General features: G+C 31.9%; 1 protein-coding gene across 1 annotated transcript; it reads right to left on the reverse strand.

Annotated features, from left to right (window-relative positions):
• Positions 1-388: 388 nt before the first annotated feature.
• LOC110093092 (eukaryotic translation initiation factor 5A) lies at positions 389-19,654 on the reverse strand. The gene is made up of 5 exons (XM_020817879.2): positions 19,417-19,654; positions 4,164-4,286; positions 4,028-4,084; positions 3,871-3,945; positions 389-704 (listed from the first exon to the last, which is right to left on the reverse strand). Exons 1-5 carry the CDS (start codon positions 19,537-19,539, stop codon positions 603-605), a joined length of 480 nt encoding a protein of 159 aa, XP_020673538.1. The 5' UTR covers positions 19,540-19,654; the 3' UTR covers positions 389-602.
• Between the last annotated feature and the right edge of the window lie 6,484 nt (positions 19,655-26,138).

Here is a 26,138-nt window from a genome sequence, read left to right on the forward strand (position 1 = left end):
TCCAAACGGAGCCTAACTTCAATGCTATAGCAAGGAAAAAAGTCCAAAATGCTTTAGAAGATAGCAACAAGAAAATGCAAGTCCAAAATCCATGCGCTCATGAAAGCTGTAGGAAATATATAGTCAATAATCATCAAGCTGCAATCCTTGCAAAATAGCAAGTTTATAGTACAAATTAAACAAGTTTGATAAGATCTTATATTAAGAACTCATACATTCAAGTTTTTTTTTTTTTTTTGATAGATAAAATCACAAAGAAAAGTTTGGTTGGTCCTAAGATATCAGCACAAAAGAGAATAAAGCAATTCTCTGAACCTCATCCAGAATCCACATAGCAGCATCTTATAGTACGAACTCATACATTCAAGTATCTTTTTTTTTATATAAATTTTTTTGATAGATAAAATCACAAAGAAAAGTTTGGTTGGTCCTAAGATATCAGCACAAAAGAGAATAAAGCAATTCTCTGAACCTCATCCAGAATCCACATAGCAGCATGAGAGCCTCATTACCTGCAAGATACAATGGGAAAGCAAATGCTCGGATAGATGGCTGCCACAGAAAGCAAAGCCCTTGCAAACTGCACTTAAATCTGCTTTGAATTATTTAGGCCCAATGTCCTTCAGTGCGCAGATCTGTTCTTCTCCCATGGCAGACATAACAGAGACCACCAGGTCCTTCCCCTCCGCAAAGCTACTTGTGATCTATATCAAGAGGTTTGATTTTACATTTCATTCTTTTTATTAGAACAAAAAATTAAAAACAAATCATTATTACAGAACTTTCACCGAAGTGAAGAGACTGCCCAGCACTTTTTTTATTCTTTTGAAAAGAAGAGATTGTACAGCACTTTAAAAAAAAAAGAGAAAGAAAGATAAACAGGTAGTAAACTTTGGCTTTATCTGAGAATGGTACAGTTTCAAATTCAAATAAATCTGGCAGAAACAATGCAAGAGAAAAGAGACTTTCAGCTGCTTTTATTTTTGCCTGGATGTTTTCTTTGATTTTGGGGCTGTTTGGTTGCCAGCACTAAAAATTCAAAGGGATGTTGAAAACAATGTATTTGAAATATATATCGTACTTGAAATTTCTGTTTTTGATTAGAACTAATAAAAGTTAATACAAAAAATAAAGAAAAAACAACCTTGGCACAGAAATGACATCAAAGGTGCTAAAGGAGATGCTCTGCAACATGAGATAGTGAGATAGGCATCTACTTCACGGGGACAAGCCGAATCACGACAAGAGCTCGCTCAAGTAGGCTGAATCTCAACTAGAGAGGGCAAGCATCAAAAAGGGTCACAAGAGTAGGCGGCAATGTCACGACCGCGAGCTTTTAGCGGCGAGAAAGAATGAGAAATGGACACGATAAGGCTTTGCTAGTGCTAGGCTTCACAAGGTCGGCCGGGTAGTAGCATTTTATGAACATGAGAATTTGGAATTTGTCCAATTTAGATGGGTTTCAAATTTCTCAAAAAACAATAGATGTTCATTTTGAATGCCAATTTATTTTGCATTTCTTTTTGAAATGAAAAGAAATCAAATAAAATCTACTCCGAATACTTGCAACCAATTAGACCCTTTAATTCACATTACAGTTTCAAGTTCAAAGTAAATTAGGTAGAAAACACAAGCAAAACAGACTTGCAGTTCTAATTTGTCTTGATGCTTTCCCCACATCAACTTGCATTTTTCTAAGAATAGAAATTTATCCTAAATATTACAATAATTTAAAATACATGGTGGGTTATAAATAAGAAGGCATAGGGACAGTTACAAAGGAGGGCATGCGATCATTTATAAATCAACTTTCATGATGAGAGTTAGTGAATTAATCACTCCAAAAAGTTAACAATGTTAATTTAAAATAATGAAAACCAAGCATTCAAACGCTCATATTGACACAAGGAGTGTCCCTTAAGTGATGTCACAACCTAACCTGACTGCGAGTAAAAAGTAAACTAGGGTTGTGACTTAAGTCTTCGTTTGGGAGGACTTTCTTATGCTTTTCTAAAACAGTTTTTAGTACAAAAATATTTTGAACTAAAAATTTTTTTACTAAAAAGTTGCTTAAAAAAACAATAAAAAAGCTGTCCTAAACAAAGCCTATAACTAAACATCAAATTCACTATAAAATTTGGAGAATTTAAATGAAAGATAAAAAAATTGATCGACACTATGATGAAGAAAAATCTTACTTATAAATAACTAATATGAAAGGAAAAAAATAAAAAATATCTAGAGATTTTGATCAAATTAGATGCATAAAAAACATAAACAATATGATCTTAATTAAAGATGAAGACATCAAACAAAGATAAAAATATTACTTTGAAAATTAACTAAGGATGAACTTTAAAAAATAAATTGTTTTGAAAAAGCATAAGTATATTTTCAGAGTTGTGTATGGAAAACCTTTTTAATAGAATTTTGAAGACAAAGAATATCATATTATTCAAGAATATTCATTTTAGTGCTAATATTTAAGAATAAATGTATTGTTCAATATTATTTTAACTATACACAAATTAAACTTATGAATCATATGTAACCAAAATATGAGAGATTATGGAACATAGGCTTAAAAAAATTATAAAATTTTGAATAATCAATTTGATTTCAAGCTATAAAGAACTATTATGAAAATGATTTTTGTGAACAAAATAAATGGTAAAAGTATAAAAAGCAAAGAAATAGTCTTTACGCCATTTTAATTGGTCAAAGAAAGCATATCATCCAATAGGGCTATCAAAAAGTCTCAATCATGTTCGATCAATTTTGGTTTCCATAATTAACTTGAAATCAACTTATTTTTATAAGTTGGTTTACTTAATGGGCTGAACACAAGCATGTTAGTGGCAACATGCATAAAAAATCATGCTGAATCTAAGTTGATTGAGTCAAAAATAGGGATGTTAAGATGGACACTGCAAAACTAGGAAAGGCTAACTAAGGAATGATTATTAGAGTGATAGATGAAGCGACTCGTACAAAATATAAGGTAACAGACTATAGAATTGAGAGATTTAGGCATATAGAATATAAGGGTAGGAAATATGCCCTTAGAGAAGCAAATGAAATTAATGAGGCATTGAATGAGAAGGGGGAGATGTCATGAATAGAGATTATGCAAAATGATTTGCAAAAAACTCATTAAATTCCTCAAACACTACTCAGCAAGAATGAATGAAAAATAAAAATTCATAAAGTCGACCTCAAATAGCTAAGGATACCAACTAAAGAAACAGCATGGTACAACAAAACTATCATATATTGCGCACATAAAATATACTCAGGACAATTTCACATTTCAACTCAAGGAAACTAGTTTTTCATAGAGCCGCTTCAGTTTTGTCAAAATTTTGTTTATAATAACCGTATTTGAAATAATTTACATGAGACATTGAATAGAGTAATTATATTTCAAGAAAATTCAATTAAATGGTTTATAGGTGGTTCCAATGATGAAAGTAGCAACCTACTAATACAATAAAATGTGCATTTTTCATTTTTCTATAACAATTAAATTACTTTTCTATTTTATACAAAAATGAACTTTTAACAAAGTTATCAACATCAGTTAAGCAAAGGTAGACAATAGTTGCATTCTGCTGGAAATACAAGCCGAGCCAGATGCTTCAGTGGCAACAAATCTTTTGAAGAAAATTGAAATGCAACCAGGACATACTACCCAAGCAGAAATTTATCACGTAGCATGACTCAACTTCAATCATTTACAAAATATCAAACATATTAGGCACTCAAAGCAACCGGCAGAAGAATCTATTATGCCACAGATGATTTCATGGGAATATGTTAATGAAAAATTTGCTGAAGTACTAGCCATTATTCAAGAATGAATCCACTGACCTGCTTCAGAAGATTTTCATCAGTGGGAAGCCTCAAATCATCCTTTGTTTCACCACTTTCTGTCAACAGACTCACCTAAATATACAACTCAACGAATTTAAATTAAATGTTAACAAACAACATCAAAATGGGAGCATAATAACATATTCCGACATACAAAACCATCATTGGAAATATCAATTAGTTGATAGTCAGTACGATTGACATGAGGGACCTGAAAAGAATTCAGAAAGAATTGTGACTACCATAAAAACATACATAAATACAGTTTTGAAAAACACAAAGGGCCTTACGTCACAGTTGTGAGATGATGGTACAATATCCTCAAGCTTCTTGTTGTTGAATATATCAATGGCCACAAAATGGCATTTTGCATGGCCGTGCTTACCAGTTTTAGAGGTCGAGACTTCAACAACCTATAATGAGATAACAAATATCATAAAAGCTCACCAGCTGAGACTAAAAAATTATTCACTCTAACATGAGTTGGCACTAACTTGACAATCTCATTAGAAATTAAGCACATTGCACCCCAAAAAAAACATACATACCACAAAGAAAACAATCTCAAATTAACAAAAGAAATGCATCTCATTATAGAGAACAATAAAAAGCTTCATTAACATAATGAAGAAAACTAAAAAAGAGCAAGGTAAATCAACAATCAGGAATACACTGTAGACATATCCTTACAACCAGTCCAAAGAAGAGCTAAGCAGAAGAGCATTAAATGAAACACCCAGAATTAAAGATCAAAAAAGCATAACTAGATCTGGATCCCATTTCCCAAACAAACATGGCTATTTTAAGCAAAATTAGAAAAAAAAAAATCTAAACCAGAGTAGTCGGATAACAAGTTGACTCAAAGTTGAACCAAAATGTAACAAATATTGAAAAAAAAAAATCAAATAGAATAAATAAAAATCGATGAAGGTGCTGCAGAATTTTGAACCAACAAGAAATGTCACTGTGAATGGCCCCAGAAATCGGTGTGTAAAAGCTCCAACTTATAAGTTTTAGGTTCCCTTCAACTCTTTGAGGAACGGACTTAGGATTGGGTTTACTTCAACCCTTTGTAAAGCGGATTTTTCTGTGTTTCCCAATAATAATAGTACTACTTTCCATGATCCTCTATAACCAAAACATGCATTTGCCGGGGAAATTAATCATTCAATGTCTTACACAGATATAACTAGATTCCAAGAACATTTCTCATTTATTTCACTATGCAATATACAGCTCATCTGCTGAAATATAAAGGTTATAAACTTCATTTTGTGGAATCAACGCTTTTACAAATCAATGTCAGATCAATCGCTTCAAGTTCTCCAACTCGTTATGCTTATCAAAAACTCATTCGAACAATTAATTTCTCCTTCAATACTTTCTTGAATAAATAAGTCAACCTTGAGCTTCTGAGTATGAGTAAGATACCCACCAGATTTTTAATAAGCAACAGTGATCGTAGATATGCATCATTTGATGAGATAATTTGATGCTGATAGGAGCAGCAAGAGAAAGAAAATCAGGTATTTTAAGAGAGACCCAAAATAGAGAGAGGTGAGAGAGGATAAGATGAAGCTTCAATTTTCATTCATTCATCAAATGAATTGATTATAAACCATGAATACCTCTATGTATGGATATAGGTTTACAATATATGATCAACTCAAATTGAATCCAAATCATACCCTATCTAAACCTGCTTAATTCATTTCAAAGAGATAATTAATGCCCATGTCAAATTAAAATAAAGCTATAAAATCCTAATATATATGAAATATTCGAAATTAATCCTAAACCAAATTTCCTAACATTCATCAATTTCTCTAGGTTAGATAATACTCTTAAGAGTTGCAAATAAGTTCATTGCAAAGAAGTAGGGTGGTTGTGATGGAGGAGGAACTGTTGTGATCTATTGAATCATCAAGACGCACATACTAATCATAGAAAGTTGTATGTCATAAAATTGGACTCAGACATATCAATGAATCAAACATCCTTCCAGCAACAATCTTATAAAATATCTCATAGTTACATGGTGATGGCATCAATAGTAGCACAAACCCAAGACCCTGGAACCATATAAAACAAAGTGATGGTGACAAATGTAGTTATATCAATTGAGATTGGAGAGCAACAGTACTAATGACCTATAACAAAATATCTTATGCTCTCTATCGCTCAATTTAGGCATAGACTCATCAAGCTCACAACCTTCTCAGGGTCAACCATCGCATCATGCAAAAATTCAAGAACATGTAGGTTAGAAGATAACGGGATTGTTGGAGTAGGTGGAATATTATGATTTGAATTGGTCGGACAAGATGTCCAATAAGTTCATAATTTTTTGTCTAATTAAGATAGGCTCGTTCTTAACTTTACATAACTTTTACTTATGATTTTAGGTGGATTGGATGTTGCATAATTTGAAGTTGATGAAATCTAGAAAAAGCACTAAAAAACCCTCATAAGGTTTTTAAACATAATCAAATGTATCATCAACTTTATCATCTAGAACGTCCTAGCAATATTTTTGTCCAAAAATCTCAAGCTAGATTTAAATGATATTCAAAATACTACTCTTTAGGTATAAGATTATGACCATGATAAACATTTCAACAAGAAAATAATATTGAAACTACATGGGGTGTGATTGTGTTAAGATATATCCTCCACATATAAACAATGTGACCCCATAAATTATAATACTATATAAATCTATTTTATTTAAATTTCAAACTAAATATAATCCAAAAGGAATAAGGATTAATAATAATAATTTCATATTAAAATAAAGTTAAAAATGCTAAATAAAAACTAAGCCTCCTTAGACGGCATTTTTCCAAGAGAAGCCTCATTTGCTCAAGCAAGCCAATTAAGATTAAAGCAAATTAATAAAATTAGACCACAATGAGATCACAATGAGATGTTCCTAGAAACCACTCACTTCTTTAACCTTACATATCAAGCTTGAGGAAACAATATGGCTAAGTTGAGAATATTAAGATGGTACTTCACTTGCTTCCTCTTAATGGAGAGGGGGTCCTTCAGGCCAACAATCACAGTTTTGAAGAGAAAGCTTAAGGGGTTGATGGAATTTTGCATATTTAAGAAGCTCTCAAAATCATTAGTTTGAGGTCATGATTCATAAAAAGTTTGTTTCACTTGTCCTTGGAGAGTAATGAATCTCAAGGATTAAAATTAAGATAACCCGAGAGCTTTCGTTGTGACAACTATCACAATAATGATTATCAGCAATAAATATATTTCACTTTTGTGCATGTATCAATCCTCCTTAAAGAAGTAAGCTCAATTGATGAAGAAGTTAACTAGTAATGATGCTTACTGGAGTTCATCAAGGAGCAAACAACCAATCATTTTATTCTACAACAAGGAAAAAAACCCTACCTTCAACCTTGAGGACAAAACAAACCTTTTCTATCCATAACTTGCCCTTGTTGTCTTGAGTAGAACTCTTGCTCAAGAATTATTGATGCAGTCAAAAGCAACTTAGGGGCAACTAATGTGCATGCTTCTCAGGCTTTCATGTAAAGCTATTGATGATAAAATTACAAAAGATCCTTTAATGGATGATTAACAGATATAGCAAGATGGTGTTCAAGCCTCTTTGAAGAAACGGTTATAATTGGCATGGGAGATCGAGACAATTTCTTTCCATTTATTGATAGATCCCAAAGCACTAGGTAGGAGGAGGTTGGTGCCAACTCTTAAAAAATGGATCCAATGCCTCATTGTCTTCATAGGGGATAACCCCTCTGGTCATCGAAGGGTATCAGATGAGCTTGTTACGAATCTCTCCACAAAAAGCAATAGGATGTTCCCATACATAGCAACTCTATCGCATCATAATTATTAAGTGTTGGGGCTTAACGTACATAAATAAGCTATATATATTGTGGTCGAGTATGTCCAAATCTAGCTCAAAATCCCTCCGTTTCAAGTTGAACTTGAATTCTACTCAAAGTGAAGCTAATTTGAATCAAGACAACTTGACTATATATATATAATCTGACAAATCAATTCTTAACATGCATCTCACAGAAGATATTCCGAAGGGAATCCTTCAATGTAAAAGTCAAATACTTAAGGAGTTGTTTGATCTAATTAAACTAGAGCTCTCTCAAAGAACTAGTCGACTTTATAGCTTAAATTCAAACCTTGAAAATTCTATAAATAATTCTAAATCAACAATGCTTAATGATGGGACAAATTATGTCTTTGGTCCGATTTTATAATTATAGTAAGGGTTGAAAGATTAGGAAAACATGATATAAGAAATTCATAATTGAGTCCATGGTTGTTACACAAAGGATTTGGTAAGTCTAATGCAGAATTGATCATTTTAGGATTGCATTGTGCCTTCATGATTTGGAGACCATAGAAAACATCATGATGATTCGCCTTTCATGAGCATATTAGCTAGTTCAATGACCAACATACCCTTCACTTAATCAAGGAATGAAGAATGTCTAGCCATGTCATCCTTAAAATATATATAATACTTATCTGATGAACAATGTGCATATGAAAGAAATTTGTGGCGAATCCAAAATTTTCTCATTCAAAGTATTTGATAAAACCCATATATGAGTTGATTTAAGAAAAAATAGAAAATTAGCCTACACCAAAACATGGAAAATATCAAGTTTATAGCATACAAATAATAGCATTCCTATTTCGAATATATATAATTAGATTTCCTTCCTTGGTATGAATCCTTGGGATTCTAATTTTCTTCCTTAACATGACATGATTGTTGCAAAAAGGATTTGCTAATGCAACACCGATCCTTTTAGGATTATTTTAGTGTTAACATCATTGAATCACCTTTGATGAACATATTAAGTAGATCAATGACTAGTGTACCCACCACTAATGAAGGAAAATGCCTAGCCACATCATCCTCAAAATATGCATGATAATTATCAGATGATCAATATGCATATGAAAATAACTTGCGGAGAATTTAAAAAATCTTTCTTACTCATTCAAAGTAAATGATATAAGCCCATATATAGAATAATCTGCAAAGAAAATAGGAAAACAATCTACACCAAAACAAGAAAAGTTTTTGCAAGTATACAAATACAAATAATAATGTTTCTAATTGGAATATATATAATCAAATTCCCTTACCATGAAACTTTGGGATCTTGAGTTCCTTCATTGGCAAGAATCAATGGGATTTGAATTTCCTAAGCATAAATTTATGGGCACCAACGCCCCCCTAAAGTTAGGGAATAGATTATTTCTATTTCAAACCTAAATGAAATTTGAAGACCTCCACTATTTAGTCCTTTACCTAGCACATTTGTAGCTATTTAGCCGAACATTATCTCAAAACTTATTTTTTCTCTCCATCATTTCTAGTTGAAAGAATATCATCAACATAAACCAAAAGGAATACGAACCCCATAAATTTGAGTGTTTAATGAAAAATGAATAATATCCCTTAATTTGTTTTTATCGCATGGCTAGCATCACCTTTACTAACCTTCCAAATCATGACCTTGGAGATTAATTGAACTTATACAAGACCTTTTTTATCTTACGTACTTGATTGGCAGTAAAATTTTTAAAAAATTCATACGAGATCCCCCTAGAAACTTCTTCCTTAATGTATCTATGAAGGAATGCATTTTTGGCATCAAATTGTAGCAATTCTAAAACATAATTAGTTGCCAAAGAAAATAGAACACTCACAATATCCAACTTAACAATTGAAGAAAATGTCTATAAATGATTTATGTAATATGCTGAGTATAGCCTTTAGCCAATAACATTTTTTTGGACCTCTCTAGTGATCCATCGGCTTTTCCTTTCACAATGTAAACTCATTTGCAACCCATGGATTTTTGTCATGCAAGGAAACTCACCAACTCCCGTCTTTTGCTCTTTCAAAAGCATTTACTGTTTATTTTTAATTTTTATCAGAAAAAAACCTCAGATAACATGGTAGGAATACAAATACTATCAAGGCTTACAAGGAAAATATTCCAATATATTGAGACCTTTTTGCAAAAATACAACATGATAAAATGGATACAAACGATGCTTCATACATTCAATAGTTCCCTTTCTAAATGGCAATGGGAGGATTATGATCTAAATTGCTACCCAAATGGGTTTGTCAAGTAGAAATTGTTACCTCATTTATAGGAATAAATTCAGATCTTTAAACTGGTCAATTTTAGAATTAGAGAAAAGGAAGTTGAGCTTCTTTTATTACTGATGGGAAAAAATGCATGATTGTATATTAAAAGTTCACAAACTTCACAATAGAAAGCTTCAATATTAAGTCAAAGCTTCAATATTAAGTCCCTTACATAGAGAATGGAACACAATCATAAGATTTAAAAATGATGGATATTCTAATCAATGAGGATAAAGTCATATTTTATCTTCAATTCTTCATAGCATAAAGAATGTTGAGGAAAAAATGTCAAGTATAATCTACTGTTATCAGTCAGAATACTTTGTGTCACGAGGTAATAAAGTTTGTTCCATTCCTAGCGCATCAAATCATCTCTTCCAAATCTTACTCATGAAAACCACATTGAATAGGATAAAATATGGCATTGCAATACAAATCACAAGAAAATTTTTCTGTAGAAACAAAGGTTAATAGGCAGCTTAAGAATATCTCTTAGAACAAGTTAGGGAATAATCAAAACATCTCCTATGCCGACTACAAAAGTTAAAAGGACAACTATTATGTGATTTCATGCTACTTGGATGGTGTGTGCATGGTTTTGAAAATCAAATCGGACCATCCAATTCAACCGATTCAATCATGAACTAGTTATATAGTCAATTTAGTCCACCTTAAAATTTAGGCAAGCATCAAACCAGCGTGAACCAAGAACCTTAGATTCAACCGGCCAACTACTGAACCGGTCCAAATTTTTAAGAACCAACAAGTTTAATTGATATCCTATTTAAATAATTCAATAAGTTAATTTAATATAAATATTTAATTAAATATTAAATTTAATTAATTAATTTATATATAACACATTTTGATTTTATAATGAGCCTAAATTTTTGTAATGACTATTTATCAACTAAGCACCAACAAAACATGCCCCCCTTTTGTGAGCTCTTAATACATGAAAATAAGAAAATAATATTTCTTTTTAATTTAAATAATTATAATATTTATTATATCATCCGATCCAACTCCGATCAAACCGTTGAACCTTGAAGCTCATTTTTCGGGTCCAATTTTCACAATCTTGGGTGTGTATATTTCTTAAGTGTCTATGAAGATGAGTCCAACTACAAAGTCCATGGTCCAAGAGTTAACAAAGCTTTTTTTTTATCGATTGAGACATTTAATCCAATGAAGGCAAGAAACTCACATAAATGTGCCAAGGAATTTCGAGAACTTTTAAGAGAATATCAACTAATCAATCTCATGCATATGGACTCTCCAATATTGTGCTAACCTTTTAGAAAGAAACTCAAATGATAAAAGTTGATGGACTGTAGCTCCAATTAGTGTTGTGATAGGAGTTCTGCATCTCTGGAAGATTGCAATTAGAGCAAATACTCCATGAAAAAGATCAACATCAATCAGGAGTCATGAAAGGATGTCTACACCCTTGAACACTAGTAAAGCAAATCAGAAAAGTAATACTAGCAGCAATGAAGACTATGGCCTAAGAAAGCACTCTAGGTTAGTTGAGAGATGAAGATTCCTCGCCTGAGTGTGCAACTTCAAATACTAGGAAGCACTTAAACCTTCACAGGTCGTTAAACTCAAACTCTTTGGCCAAACATTGCCTCAAAAAGTTTATTTATCCTCTCCATCATTTTCAACTATATTTGCATTGTCAACATACACAGTAAGAAACGTGACTGCCCTATTTCTTAAAATTTAATGAACAATGTATAATCTCATTGACTTTGTTTGTTTCCCATATCTAGCATAACCTTTGTGATGGGGAGATCAGAGTATGGAAAGTGCAGCAGTGATGTGGCCGTTGATCTACGACCACGATCGAGTCGATATAGTTTTGAGTCATTTCATGTATTTTTCTTTATTATGTTATTTGTCTTTTATTATTCATGTTGTAATTGTTTTTCCATTTTTACCCATTATTAAGGGAGGTCGTATGTAATCCCTGGGGGCATTGTTGTCTTTCTTATTTTGAGTCTTATGTACGAGGCTATTTATAGCCCATATGTTTCTATTTGAAGATCAATGAATAAATTATTAAAAAAAAATTTGTCTTTGCTTGAGTTCTTGGTGAGACTTGAGAGTGCTTGGGAGAGTAATCTCTAGGGAGAGATATTGGGTCACCCACCTAGCTTGAAGACGGCCGGGTTCGTGGTTCTTCTTTTTCTTTATCTAATTTTCCCTCTTCTCCTCACCTATCCGCTGGCCTAAGGCCTTTCCCCCAAACCCCATAACCGCCGGCCTTGGAAACCCCATCCCCCACCGCCGCCTTAATTCTCCACCGCCCCCCGTGGCCCCTCCCTCCGTTCCCACTTGCCATCAACTCTTTCCAAAATTAGATCTCATAAATGTGGTAACTCTTTTATTGATTAAATTCAAATCAATTTGAATTTAGAATAGTTACCTAATTTATAAGTCTTATTTTTAGAAACCTATTAAATCAACTCTTATTTAAATTTTAAATTAAGAGAGGATGGGATCTTTCTTTCCAATGTTGATTTAATAATTTAAGCAAGCATTAATTACAACATTAAAGTCCCTCCGTCACGTTGGAAATATTTCCAAAATTTGGCCCCTATTTCTGCCCACAATTTCAGCCTCCCTCACTGATGCAATCAAAAATTTGGGGGACCCAAATTTTTTATCACAAAAAGAAAACTCTTTCTAGGAACAAAATAAAGACATAAAATAGACAAATAAACTAAAAACAACAACTTTCATATTATAAAAACTATTACAACTTAGACACTTACAAATGACTCAAATGACTCTTACAAATTTGACTTTCAACATAACATGACATTACAACCCTTAATCTCGTTCGTCAACGTTGGAAATATTTCCAAAATCTGGCCCCTATCTAACTGCCTCCTCCCTAGCAGCTTTGCTGGGTTTTACTTCTCCAAATCCCCTCTAAATCTCTTCTGGGTGATGTTTCCCTGCTCTACAAGTTTGCTGCCAGAATTTCCTGCATCTACCACTTGGTTTACCTCCAACCTGAAGGTTCTCAAAGGCTGCCTTAAGAGGACAACTAGCTGTCCATTAGCATCCACCGACACCTTTCGACCGTAGCACCATCGGAGATAAGCTCCTCCCTCTCAATAGGAGCCTTCAAAGGAAGTACTAACTAGCGTGCTCAACACTTCAACACTAGAGAAACTACTTTCTCTCTAAGTTGAACCTTTAAGAAAACTATGACGAACTTCTTCAACATCTCGACTACTTGTTTCCGGACTTTGACTAAGGTGAAATTTTCCCCTCTTCAATTACCTTTCTAATCCCCTAATCTTGTAGGTGATGATGAATCACAAGGAGCCGAGTTTCGCCTTATGCCTAAGCTTAGTAAACGTAGGATTTTGTTTCGCCGTTGCCAAAGCTTAGTAAACGTAGGATTGAGTGCACTTTCTATGCTTCTAATCTAATTGTTAGATTATGAATTTTGTTGAAAGCTATTTACTTTGCATGTTATTGAATTTCTAACTTGTTTTGATTCTCCAAGTGGTTGGCATGTGACTTAGCCTAAACGGAAGTGACTGCTCTTATGTTTTATTTGATCGTTTTAATTTGCTAATAGTTATAATCTTACTTGCTCTTATCAAGGAATCGTGCAATTCTTAACGCAACCTTTTTAAAAACTTTTTAGTCATGCATCACTTTGCCAACCTTCCAAAACACGGTCTTAGAAACTAATTCAACCCATAAAAGGCATTTTTTGACTTACATGCTTGATTAGTAGCCAGATTTCTTCATATTTCTCTTCAAGATCTTCATGCACGAATGCTTTTTTTACATCAAATTGCTACATTTTTCATCCAAAATTGGTTAGCAAAAATAGTAGAACTCTCATAGTATTCATTTTGGGAATTGGAGCAAACATCTTTTAGCAATCTATAGCATATGTCTAAGTACAACATTCAGTTACTTACCTTCTTTTGTACCCTCTCCTGATCCATCAACCGAGTATATCATATATAAACAAACATGCATCCCACGAGTCTTTTTCCTACAAGTAAACTCACTTGCTCTTGTATTTTATTCTTTTAAAAGGGTTTCATCTCTGTATTCATAATTTTTTCATTTTTTATTAACTAAAGCTTAAGATAATGTGGTAGGAATGGAAATAATATTTAGGCTTACAAGTAAACACTTAGGAGATGTCAAAAACTTTTTAAAGATACAACATGAAGAAGTGGATATAATGGGTGCTTGGTCAGTCCATGATTCCTTTTCTAATGGCAATGAGAAGATTATGACATGAATTGCTACCCAAATGAGTTTCCAAGGTAGAAATTGCCATTTCATTTCTAATAATCTGGTCAACTTTTTAGATTGGTACAAGTTCAGGAACATAAACTTTTCTCTTGAGTACACTTTCCAAAATTGAAGAAACCTTTCAACAAGAGACAAAGGAGATGCGGGGACATGTTTATGATATTCCATAAGAGGCATGTGTATAGGATGAGAGACAAGAACTTCAAACTTGAAAAGCATGGATTCTGCTGATGAAAGAAGATAAATTAGAGTGAAATAATTAATAACGTCTTCTTACATGACATGATTCTGCCCTACAAAAAGTAGAAAATAGGATTATATTTTATAAAGACGATATAAATGGAAGTATAAAATCTCTCAATTAGCCAACAACATCACAAATATCTTTTTTGAGTTCAATAGCCAGAACAAAACATTTGATAGCCCTTTCATCAAGTTTTTCACCTATTTAGACCATGAACCAACAATACAACCCAAAAAAAAATCTTAGGCATCAGATGATTTAAAGTTCTTAGATTATGATTGAATTTTGACAACATTTCCATATGACTCTTGTGATCTAAGATTACTAAATGAGTAACCTAAATAAAAGGGGTGTGGTTGTCAGAACAAACATTTCAAACATAACATTTAAGTGCATTATATTGTAATGAATATACTCAGTTTGTATTAGGGCGAATGACCACTTTTTTTCCTTTCAAATTTCAATAACTCCATGTTGTGGAATGTTCAAATTTTATGACTCAAGAATAATGCCTTACTTTAGGATGTACGGGGTCAAGTCCTAGATAAAACAATTCACATATCTGACTTAAACGATTTGATTTTAAAATCAAATTGGTTCTGCACCATATTATGAAAAATGGGAAGAACCAAACTCAAACAGAATTTCTAAATATTAACCCGTGGATTCTTATTACGGCATAACTAGTTTTAATGCAATTTTGATATTATTTTAGTTGTTTTGTCTCCTAACTTGTAATTGCAGCCAAAGCAAACTTTAAATGAAAATTCTTAAAGTTAATTCTTGTGGTTCAATAACCTTAAAGTGGCAAGCTTTACAATATTTTTATCAATTCCTTGCAATTCCTATTTGTATCACATCAATACTATTTTTGATGACTTGATCGCCCAAAGTCTCAATCTCTCACTAGATCAATTACTACTAAAATTACACTCCATGTTTTCAATTTTAGATCTACAAAACAAAAACCTTTAGACCTTAAGGTTGACCTCCATAATTCAAGTTTTCCTTCAACTCCCTCTCTAGTCTTATCAACAAGAAGAATACCATTAGCAAAAAGCATACACCAAGGTAACATAAAAAATGGCATTGCAATACAAATTTTGAGCAAATTTGTATATTGAAATATGACTAGTGGATAGTTTTGGAACATGTTAAATATTTTTTAACATAAATAAAAGATTAAATCTGAACAATTCTTACATCAGTTACAATAGTAAAAGGGTCATCAGTTGTGTTAATTTTCCTAATGCTTAGAAAATGTGTGTGTACGTTAAAATCCAATGATGAGGGGGTCATATGATCATCAGTGGTTGATAAATGTTTCATTTGAAACATGTAATCCAGTGAAGACAGGAAATTCACTTGAATGCGATAATGAATTAATACTAGAAGGTTTCTCAAGAACCTTAATAGCAGTTATAAATTGAATCAATGTCATGTTTGTGGAGTTTCCAATACTGCTATAACTTTTTTTTAGAAAGGAGGATTCGACAATGGAAGTCAATGAATGACTACAACTCCAATGAGTGTTGTGGTAGCAGTTTTGTGTTTTTTGAAAACTAAAGGTGGAGCAAATAGTCGATGAGAGAAATCAACATCAATTAAGAGCCACAACGTAAGGTCAAGACCTCTATAGGAGATCATCGCTAGGGAAGATTAAAGAAATAATAACACTAATGAAGATTTAAAGATTTTAGTAAAGGATGCTCTTATAACAATCATGGCTATTAAGAGAAAATACACTCAATGATGAAAGCTACATCAAAACAAGAGAAAGATGTACCCTAGCAGATGCAAGCAACTGCGTCTACATAGAGAGGATAAATAGTTGTCATCATCATCGCAGAGGGGATCAGAATGTGTAAGAAATATATGCCCTGGCATATGCAGAAGACATGGTCTTTTTGAAACTATCATTGTAGGTGTCAAGGGTGCCTTCATTGAGCTCTAATACAAATGATGAGCTTATGTTGCATGACAAGCAAATACTAGAAGTCGCAATGTCGCATGATAAAGACCAAAAGAAAAAAAAATTATGAATCTCCAAGCAGAAATCAATGAAATCAATGAGATCGATGAGATGGTAATCAAAGACAACAACATGCAAAGATCACCAAGCAGAGATAGGAGATCCACAATGAAGGTTGAGTAAGCCCAAACAACGATCACTCCCACGATAGAATCAGCAGCCTAAGGACATAGAGCTCTAACACATCATGGAGAATATTAAAAATACTTCTTATTCAAAGTATTTAATCCATGCCAATATATGAAATAATCTCAAAAAATTAGAAACTAGACTATAACAAAAAAGCATCATTCCTACTTTAAATATATACAATCAGATTTTCTTATGCCATGAATCTATGGGATCCTAATTTCCTTTCTTAGCATGAAGTTGTGGGTTCCAATAAAACTGCATTTTCATAATTAACTTGGGCCTAACCCATGGTCAACTTAAGCTTAAATGATCCAAACAATCTATGTTGGATCGATCCAAGTCTACTATTGAGGATCACTCTCAAATCCCAAACTTTGCAGCAACTAAGCGAAATATCCCCTCTTTCACAATTAAATGGCTCCTTCACACAACAATTAACATTGTTCAGACTTATCTAAAATAAATAATAATAATAACAATTGTGGCTCAATTCAAATTCTAGTTGACCATAAAATAATAAATCCCTCCATTTACCATCACCTTACAATGGCAAAACCATCATGGAATTGGCAAAGTTTAAATAAGAAAAATCTCATGTCAATACCTATGCACCTATAAACAATGAAGTGCCCAAACCACCCAAGTGTATTTCCCCAACTCTTTAGGGTTCACTTTTTTGAATTATAATAAGAGTTTTGAACTTAATAGGAACTTTACCTCAAAATGACATTTTCAACACTTATTTGTCATTACTAGCCTCATCCCAACTACCCAAGGTTTGGTTTTATGAATCCTCATTCTCCATCTTTTATTGTGAGTATTACATGAATTAACCCAATCTTGAGCAAATATTTTGCATAATGTACCAAGTTACCTCCAATGTACCATTTTGCTTCTAAATTCTTCCAGAGAAATTTATCTACTAACCTCATTAGTGTATATTCTACCCTTCATTATGCATGCCCAAGTCATATGAGTATATTTCCTAGTACCTAAACTTCAATAAATTATACTCGCATAATACTCAAATATAATCCTTTTTCAATCTGTTTTGCAAACATTTGCCACATATTCACCTTGACACTCGAATTTCCATCATACTCAATTGGGTGATTAGTCACTTCATATTGCCAAACACTCCAATCTATATGACATAAACAACCTAAATACAAAGTTATATAATTTACTTTGAAACTATTATGTAATATTATCGCATAGTTCTCCTGAAAACTTATATCCCACTTTAAGCGACCATTCTTGTCAATAATTTTCAATGATATGTTTAAAAACTAAAAAAAATCGAGAATGATTGGCTACTGTGTAAATTAAGTTTAGTTTTAAATTTCTTAAGAGTTGTTATACAGAGGCATGAAATATATTTAAAACTAACATAATTTTAAAGTTCCTGTTAAATAACTCTTATGATTGCATTATCTAACTCATAAGATTATTTCCCTCATAAACCTATCATTTATTTTTAATATATCAATTCCAAAATGCTACTATCACGATTTTTGACAAACTTGATCTTCAAATTTTATTTAAAAATATTTGTTGTTAAAACAACTTAATTATCCCCTAATACTCTCCAAATCTCATTAGGTGTCACATCTAAAACTTGAACTTATTAGTTGCTTCAATATTTTACATATCTTCATTCTTCTCCTTAAATACCTAGCCTATTATCCCAAAATTTATAAATTTTTTGCTTTGCATGTTGCATGTTGCTGTCTACAACACTTCAAGCTTCCGTACTATTATTATAAATCTCAATAGTATTCCTTTTATCTCTATTTAAAAAAAACATACATATGAAACTTCATCCTTATTTGTCTATAATTGTAAAAAATCAATTTAAATAACATTTTTTCATAATAACTAATGTACATCAATTAAATAATTTAAATCTATGCATCAATCAACAAATAATGAGATATGTTAATCCTATGGTCTCCCAAATACTCAAACAAGTCTTGCATATTTGTTGCAAATTATATTAATTTTCCAAATGACATTGGATAAAAAAATTAGTTAAACCCAAAAACAAGTTTTAAAATTTCAAAAAATAGTTATACTCTTAGAAGACAAATGATTTCTAATACAAACCTTTAATTTCTATAACAAACAAATAAACATTTATGAATACATAACCAACAAAATTAACAGTTCAAAGTTTAAGCACTTACCATTAGTATGCCAAACAAAACTCAAAAAGCTCACAAATCTTCTGATTTTTAAAATTTTGCAAATCCCAAAAGAGTCAAACATCTCAAAAATCTAAAAAAAAAAATACAAATTTGGTTAAATCCCACTACTCAAATGATTTTAAGATTTCTCCATACCATAAACCGTAAATCTTGAAAAAAATAACCAAACTGTTTATTAGAACTTAGCAAGAAATAAATTGTGATGCCAAACAGTCTTCAGGCTGTAATCCCATCAAGATTAGTAAATCAGGATTTACTTAACTTAACAAATTAAAACGCTTCAACAAAACAAAAGTCTCCTTAAAAAATGAAGAAGATCAAATAAAATCATCCGCTAAAAACCACAACAATCCCTCTCCAGACCCCATATAAAGGATCAGATTGCCTATCAACCGCAAAAAGGAAGGACGTGCAAACCCTAAAAAGAAAACTCGTGATGGAAGATTTAGATTACCTTGCATGGTCTGGCCTTGATGACTATGTACCCATTCTTCCGAATGGTGCCGGCTTGCTGTGGGTACGTCTTCGAGGCACCCGCATCGGCCTTGGACTCGAAGTGTTGCTCCTCATCCGACATTTTTTTCTCCCCTCGATTTCACCTCTCCGACGGGTCAGAAGAAGACTGAGAGGAAGAGAAACTCAGTCGGAACGCCTGAATTATTTTATAGTTCGTTTTTGGGAGCTAGGGTTTTCTATTTCGATCGCGGCCATCGGATGCTGGGTATTGTGCGGTTAAGATCCGCTAATATATATATATATGGAAAATATCGAAAAGGCTGTGCATTATTTAGTTTTAAATTATAATTGGAAATTAAATTTCTAGGATGATTAGATTTGGTTTTTAAGTTTGAGGATCGAATATTTATTCTAAGTATTAAAATATTTGATTTTTTTATCATGGGATCCCTTGATGATTCAAAATTTTTGATAAAATAAAAAAAATGAATTAAATAATTAAATTATATAAATATGCAATACTTAAAGCAATAAAAGCAATGCGGTCTTTTCGCATTCGTTGTTACGTCTTCGGCTATTCTCTACTTCTCGCTTAGGCAAATTAGGGCACATGAGCAATGTGTGAGGGCCTGATGGCAAAACTTGCATTGCTATTTCACACAATTATTTGTAAAGTGTGGATGAGGTGAAATTATTTTATGTGGATATGGATGCTGTTCAGAGGCAAATCAGAATGCGTAACCTCACATATTTGTTGTGTATTAAGTAACGTGACGCATTTTGATTCGCCTTTGGATGATCCGGTGTCGATGATGGGCCAATGGTAGGCAAATTGAGACCTAAGAAAACATTCACACAACTAGTGTGTGGATACAGTGAATGACATCGGATTAGGTAAAACATCAAAGATACATGTCATATTTGCACTCAATGCCTTATAAATGTAGATGTAGCCATACGCTAAAATTCCTAAACAATCTCAATTTTTCCTTCTGTCTTTCCTCCGCCTGGTGTATTCAAACAACTTAAAGTCGTCAAAACCATACTTGCTCGAGTTATGCTCTCCTTTGATCCTCCCCTAGTTGAGATTATCCTTAAATTCCTATTACAGTTCAATTCCAATATTTTTTGCAAACATCTCAATATCTAATCATTTTGAATCCAATAAAGTTTAGTCAATTACATTTTAACCATTTTTAAACTATGATGTTGATTACTTATCCAATGAAGTTTGATCAATTACAACTTATAAGTTGGTTGTTTCTCATTTGAAAATAATAGTTGTTTATAATGTTAATGTTTGCAAGCAATTCAAATATTATAGCTTATTTATGTAGTTTTACAACAGCTAGTTGATTATGCATATTTTATTGTCTTGAGTTTAGATGTTACATAGTGGTGAAAGCTATAATACAACTAGTTATGCACAAAACCCAAACTCCACTATAAAATTCAATATCATAGGTAATTTGACTCTTAAACCACCTACTACAAAGAAAGGAAAAAAAAAAAAAGCCAATAAAGTCTAAATATGAAGTTTGTGATTTTCTTATCAAGTGCATATCTATTGAAGGAGAAAATTTTGATAAATGTGACTCTTAATTCTTAAACCCATATATTTAAGCCAATAAGGCCTAAATATGAAGTTTGTGATTTTCTTAGCAAGTGCACATCTATTGAAGGAGAAAAAGTTGATAAATGTGGCTATGGTAGAAAAATATATCATAGTTAGGTTATTGATATAATCTTTATGGTGATAATAGAAGCTATAATAATGGTATCGTTAGTCATTTACAATAGAAATTTGCTAAAAGAGGTGGAACTAGTATTCTTGATGGTAAGGTCTTGCATATGAGGTGCATTGCTCATACTGTAAATTTAATTATGTGAAATAAAATAAGAAGGTTGTTCAACCAATTCATTGTGTAAGGGTAGTGATGAGATACATAAAAAAATCATCAGTCAGGCTTAAAAAATTTAAAGAATGCATTGAAATAGAAAAAATTAAGGGTAAGAGCTTGTTATGTGACACATAGAATTTGAAAGTACTTTTAAGAGGTATGTAGGGCTGGATCCCAATTTTAGGGGTAAATTGAAGAAAGAAGATGATGGGATTGGGTCTCTCTTGAGGGTGATTGGGAAAATATTAAAAGATTGGTTTATTTCTTAGAATAATGTTATGAACTAACCTTAAGAATTTATGGTTCTTTATGTATCAGGCGCAATACCTTCTTCCATAAAGTTGATGTGGTTTTATGCATTCTTCAAGCTTAGAAATATTTATTTTCCTCACCAAATATTAAACAGGCTCCTTAAACATAGAGAACAACACAAAAAATGGCTAACTACCTTTCTCAAAAAAAAAAAAAAAAAAAACTAAATGTATGAAGCACCACATATAATGGAGAGATACTTTTTTCGGCTAAAATACTTCATTCATAGCTAAAAATTATAATGCATAATTTCCCAAATTTATTGTCATTACATGGCTCTTAAACTACCATATTTGGAAGGAAAACAAGGGAGAGAAAAGATGGGTAGGTGGCTATAAGTGAACCCAACTATTTTTTGATATTTTTCCCATTCAAAAATATGTCACAGTTGATCATAAAAGTCACTTTTTGGAAAATAAAAATGTAAAATAAATATAATCTAAATTATATAAAAATATATTTTAAATTATAAGCAATTTATTGAGCTCTTATAGTTGAATAGTTTCTTTGATATTTTCATTGAGCATTAGTCAACTCTTGTAAGTAATTAAGCTTTTAGCTTAATTATCATGATACTCTTAATGTGCTACATCAATAGTATCTTAGGCATTAATAAAACTTGTTGGTGCATATGCTAAATTATCATATATGGTCATTACAATTAAGAGAATTTTGTTATCACCTTTAAGGAGGGCAAAAATTACATAATAGTAATTTTTATATTTAAATACAAGAGTTATCATATTCTTATATTGATGATTAACCCAAAACTAAGCTCATATAAATGATACTAAACCTTGCTAAATCTATCTATCTATTGGCTAGCTAGTTTGATGCTAGATTGATAAATTATATTTTTGTTAAATTCAATGAACATAACTTATTTGTAAAATGCTCATAATTCTATTAGAAATTACATATATTTAGTTGTGTCATATTTGTATGCCAACATTGCTTAAATAGAATCATTCTTGATTTTTATTTAGTAATATGTATTATGTTAGATTTTTATGAAGAAAATTCATCATTGCTTTTCAAAGGAGAGAATGAGTTTATGTGCGAGTGTGTTGCTCATGTTTGTTAAGTTATGGAGAAGTTAATTTCCATCACTATGCCTAATAAATCAATAATTTTGGTCTCTAAAATAATCCTTGCATTGTAAGAGAGAAATTATTATATTAACCTTTCTCTAAATCCCACATCGGGTAGTTTATTTAAACATAGAGTATAATGCACGCACAGGTATTTCAAAAATTATGATTGATTTTGGAACATTCAAATTTTAAAGTGGTCACTCAAGATTAAAGTCATTTGGAGAAGTCTATTATGTTCAATTAATATGTGTAAATAATTGGTCAAATAAGCTAATATGAGGGTAGTGTGATGAACATACACTCATCTTTAGTTTCAAGTTGAGTGGGATGTAACTTTGATTCTCAAAACTTTGAATTATTCAAACTTAGAGTGTGGATGGTGTATAATAAATCCATTTGACTTAATGGATTATGTTAAAAACATGAATACAATTATCTTGGGAATTTATTAAATTGGTTGGTGAGGGTGTCAAACAGATATGTGTGGTTATTAGTTATGACAATGTTGCTAATGTAAACATAATGTGGTTCGAACTAATTGATGAAATTCATAATTATTCTAAAATTTACCAATGGGTCATATTGATTTAAAAATTTTGAGAATATGTTGTCACCACTGAGGAGGTGGAAGTCAGGTGAATAATAATGTGTATATTTAAATATAATAGATGTCATATCCTTATATATATATATATATATATATTGTAAACATGATGAAACTGTCAACACAAATTTCATGCGATTACCCAAAATTAAGCCATACTAAAGTACACTAAATCTTACTCATTCTAGCCATCTATTAAGGCCACACAATCCCCTCTCTATGATGAATTACAAAGCTATATGAATATGTAACTAAATATGTCTTCAATTGATTCTAAGGATATAGAGGATGCTAATGATCATTTCCATATGCTAAGTTGATATAATCCAACATATTATCTCTATTTTATTTTAGGATCTTTAGAAGCTCACAAACAAAACCATTATAACCTATGAGAGACATGTAAGCCAAAAAGAATAACCTAGTCTGTAAAGAGATCAACATGATTGCACTCATGGGAAATCAATATCCCATAAACTTTATACCTATTTTGATATCTCATGTTACTATGGGGAGCTTTCCAAGAGATTTATCTCCATCTATCTCACATTAATTCTCAAGTTGGAAAGAAGGTCTCTCTTCATTTTGCATCATTTAAGGTTGTATCTCAATCTATCTCACTTTCTTCTTTCATTGAGAGTTAGTCATGCCTAGAATTATACATATTTCTTAGAAATTTGTAGTAAAGTACTATGATATAGCATGAAAATTAGCCTTATTTCAATTGTATCATTTTTTGATGCCCATAGACTTATGTTAAGACACAACAACATCAATTGAATGTAACCATACCTTCACATGGATAACTATACTTTAATTCCACACTTTCATTTAGAGAACTATGCTTCAGTAACTATGGTTTATCTTAGGCTCCTATTACTTAGATTTATCATTGAAATCACTCATCATAACTTAAGCATAATGAATAAGAGGAAGAGGAAATAAAGTTTAAGCTTTGGAACACACTTCCACCAGCTTCTTTTTTGGATTTACTCTACATCACCAGAGTAAGGGAGCTTTGACATGGCTTTTTATGGGGAAAGGGTAGTACTTGATGCTTAAAAAGGGCGAGCCCTTTATAGAGTGAAGAGGGTGGGATAAGTCCTCTCCACTTGAGATGTGGGCCTAAAGGTCCTTTATTGGGCTTTATTGGATGGTTGGACCCCAAATGGTCATTAAATCGAGCTTTTCGTATGGTAAAATTTGGTCAATATTTATCCAAATATGACATCAAATATGTTTATAGTGGTTATAAAGTAATTTTTAATAATATGCTAAACTACTAAATTAATTCAATTTGGCTTCACCACTCTATTAAATTATTAATGGCCTTAATATATGGCATTAATAAATCCATTTTTATCTACCACTTTATTGAGCGAGTTTGCTGCTACTTGCTACTTAGAGACAATCAATTAACCTTGTTAATTCTATGTTATCACTAGCTTGGCCTAAACCTTGTTATTAGAGAGAGTTGCAAATATCCTTATATAGTTAGCTAATTTGCCGCCTAGAAACAAGACACAACTTCATCAACTCTATATTATATCTGTCATCATGAAGTGGCTAAGCATATATGTGTAACGAATATTGCTTCTATAACGATGACCTGAATTGGACCTGATAAGAATTTCAAGTCCATTATTATTTATTGAATCATTGTAATAATTAGAATCATTTTTATGCTTGACTTAATCATGAAATAGAATTATAGTTTGATTGGGAAAATAATATGTTAAGAGAAAAATTCTCCTTGGGAGCACTACGACATTGCAACAAGCATTGCAGTATTTCCCTCTTTGTTGGTAAGTGAGTGCTTGGCAGCACAACAACACTAAGGGACTGTCTTAATGGTGAAGTCTCGATTTGATGCTATAAATTCTCTTGGAAGTAATGTGGTGCTAGGAACATGGCACTGCGACACTAGATTCTTTGTTTGGATTTATGAAATTTTCCCTTGGTAGCACTATAGTGCTGGCATATAGTGCTACGACATTGTGTCTATAATCTAAAATTTCAGTAATAAAATCCATTATTCCCATATTGTGGCAATCCGCTAGCTAGAGAGAGACAAATATATTTCTAGAAAGAGAAAGTTCATTTTGGAGGCCTTGGAGTCAATTTTGCTTGACAGGCTAGTTGGGTAAGTTATTTGGATTAAGGTTGGTTATCATTCCCCTATCTTAATTGGCAGTTTGGATAATTTGTGTGAGAATTATGGTAACTTATTAAATTTAACGAAGTTTGAAAAATATTTCACTGTGTAACTTTTGATATGTTACAGAATAGAATATTCTGATCATGTTAATTGCAAAAACTCATGTTTACATCATATATTTTTAGCTACATTAAATTTTGAGTATTTTGATGAGTATTATGACATTGATAAAAGTGGATATATAATAAGAAATGTTTCAAAATGATGTTATGAATGTTGTTCATGAATGGTATTATGATTTGTAAATGTTGGATGTGTATACAAGTATTTCCCCTAAGAATATTACTGTGTTTGTTGTATATGTGAAATTTCATATTTATGTATCATATTATCCATGAATAGCTTATTGGATGATAATTTCTAATACATTTCTAGTTTGTTATATAGAGATTGTAGTGACATGTTGAAATTTTCAGCTCATTATATGTGGTTTAAATAATTTCATGTCAGAAAAAATGACTAGGAGTGTGAGACTGATCAGTTTCAGGAGTGCGAGAGTTATCAGTTATAGGATTATTTAAATTTTACTATTATTTTGTTTATTGTTGTCTTTTAGTTATTCTTTTGTACTCATGAATGAAAAGATGAATT

The sequence above is a fragment of the Dendrobium catenatum genome, unplaced genomic scaffold (assembly GCF_001605985.2).
Source record: "Dendrobium catenatum unplaced genomic scaffold, ASM160598v2 fragScaff_scaffold_414, whole genome shotgun sequence".
Taxonomy (NCBI): domain Eukaryota; kingdom Viridiplantae; phylum Streptophyta; class Magnoliopsida; order Asparagales; family Orchidaceae; genus Dendrobium; species Dendrobium catenatum.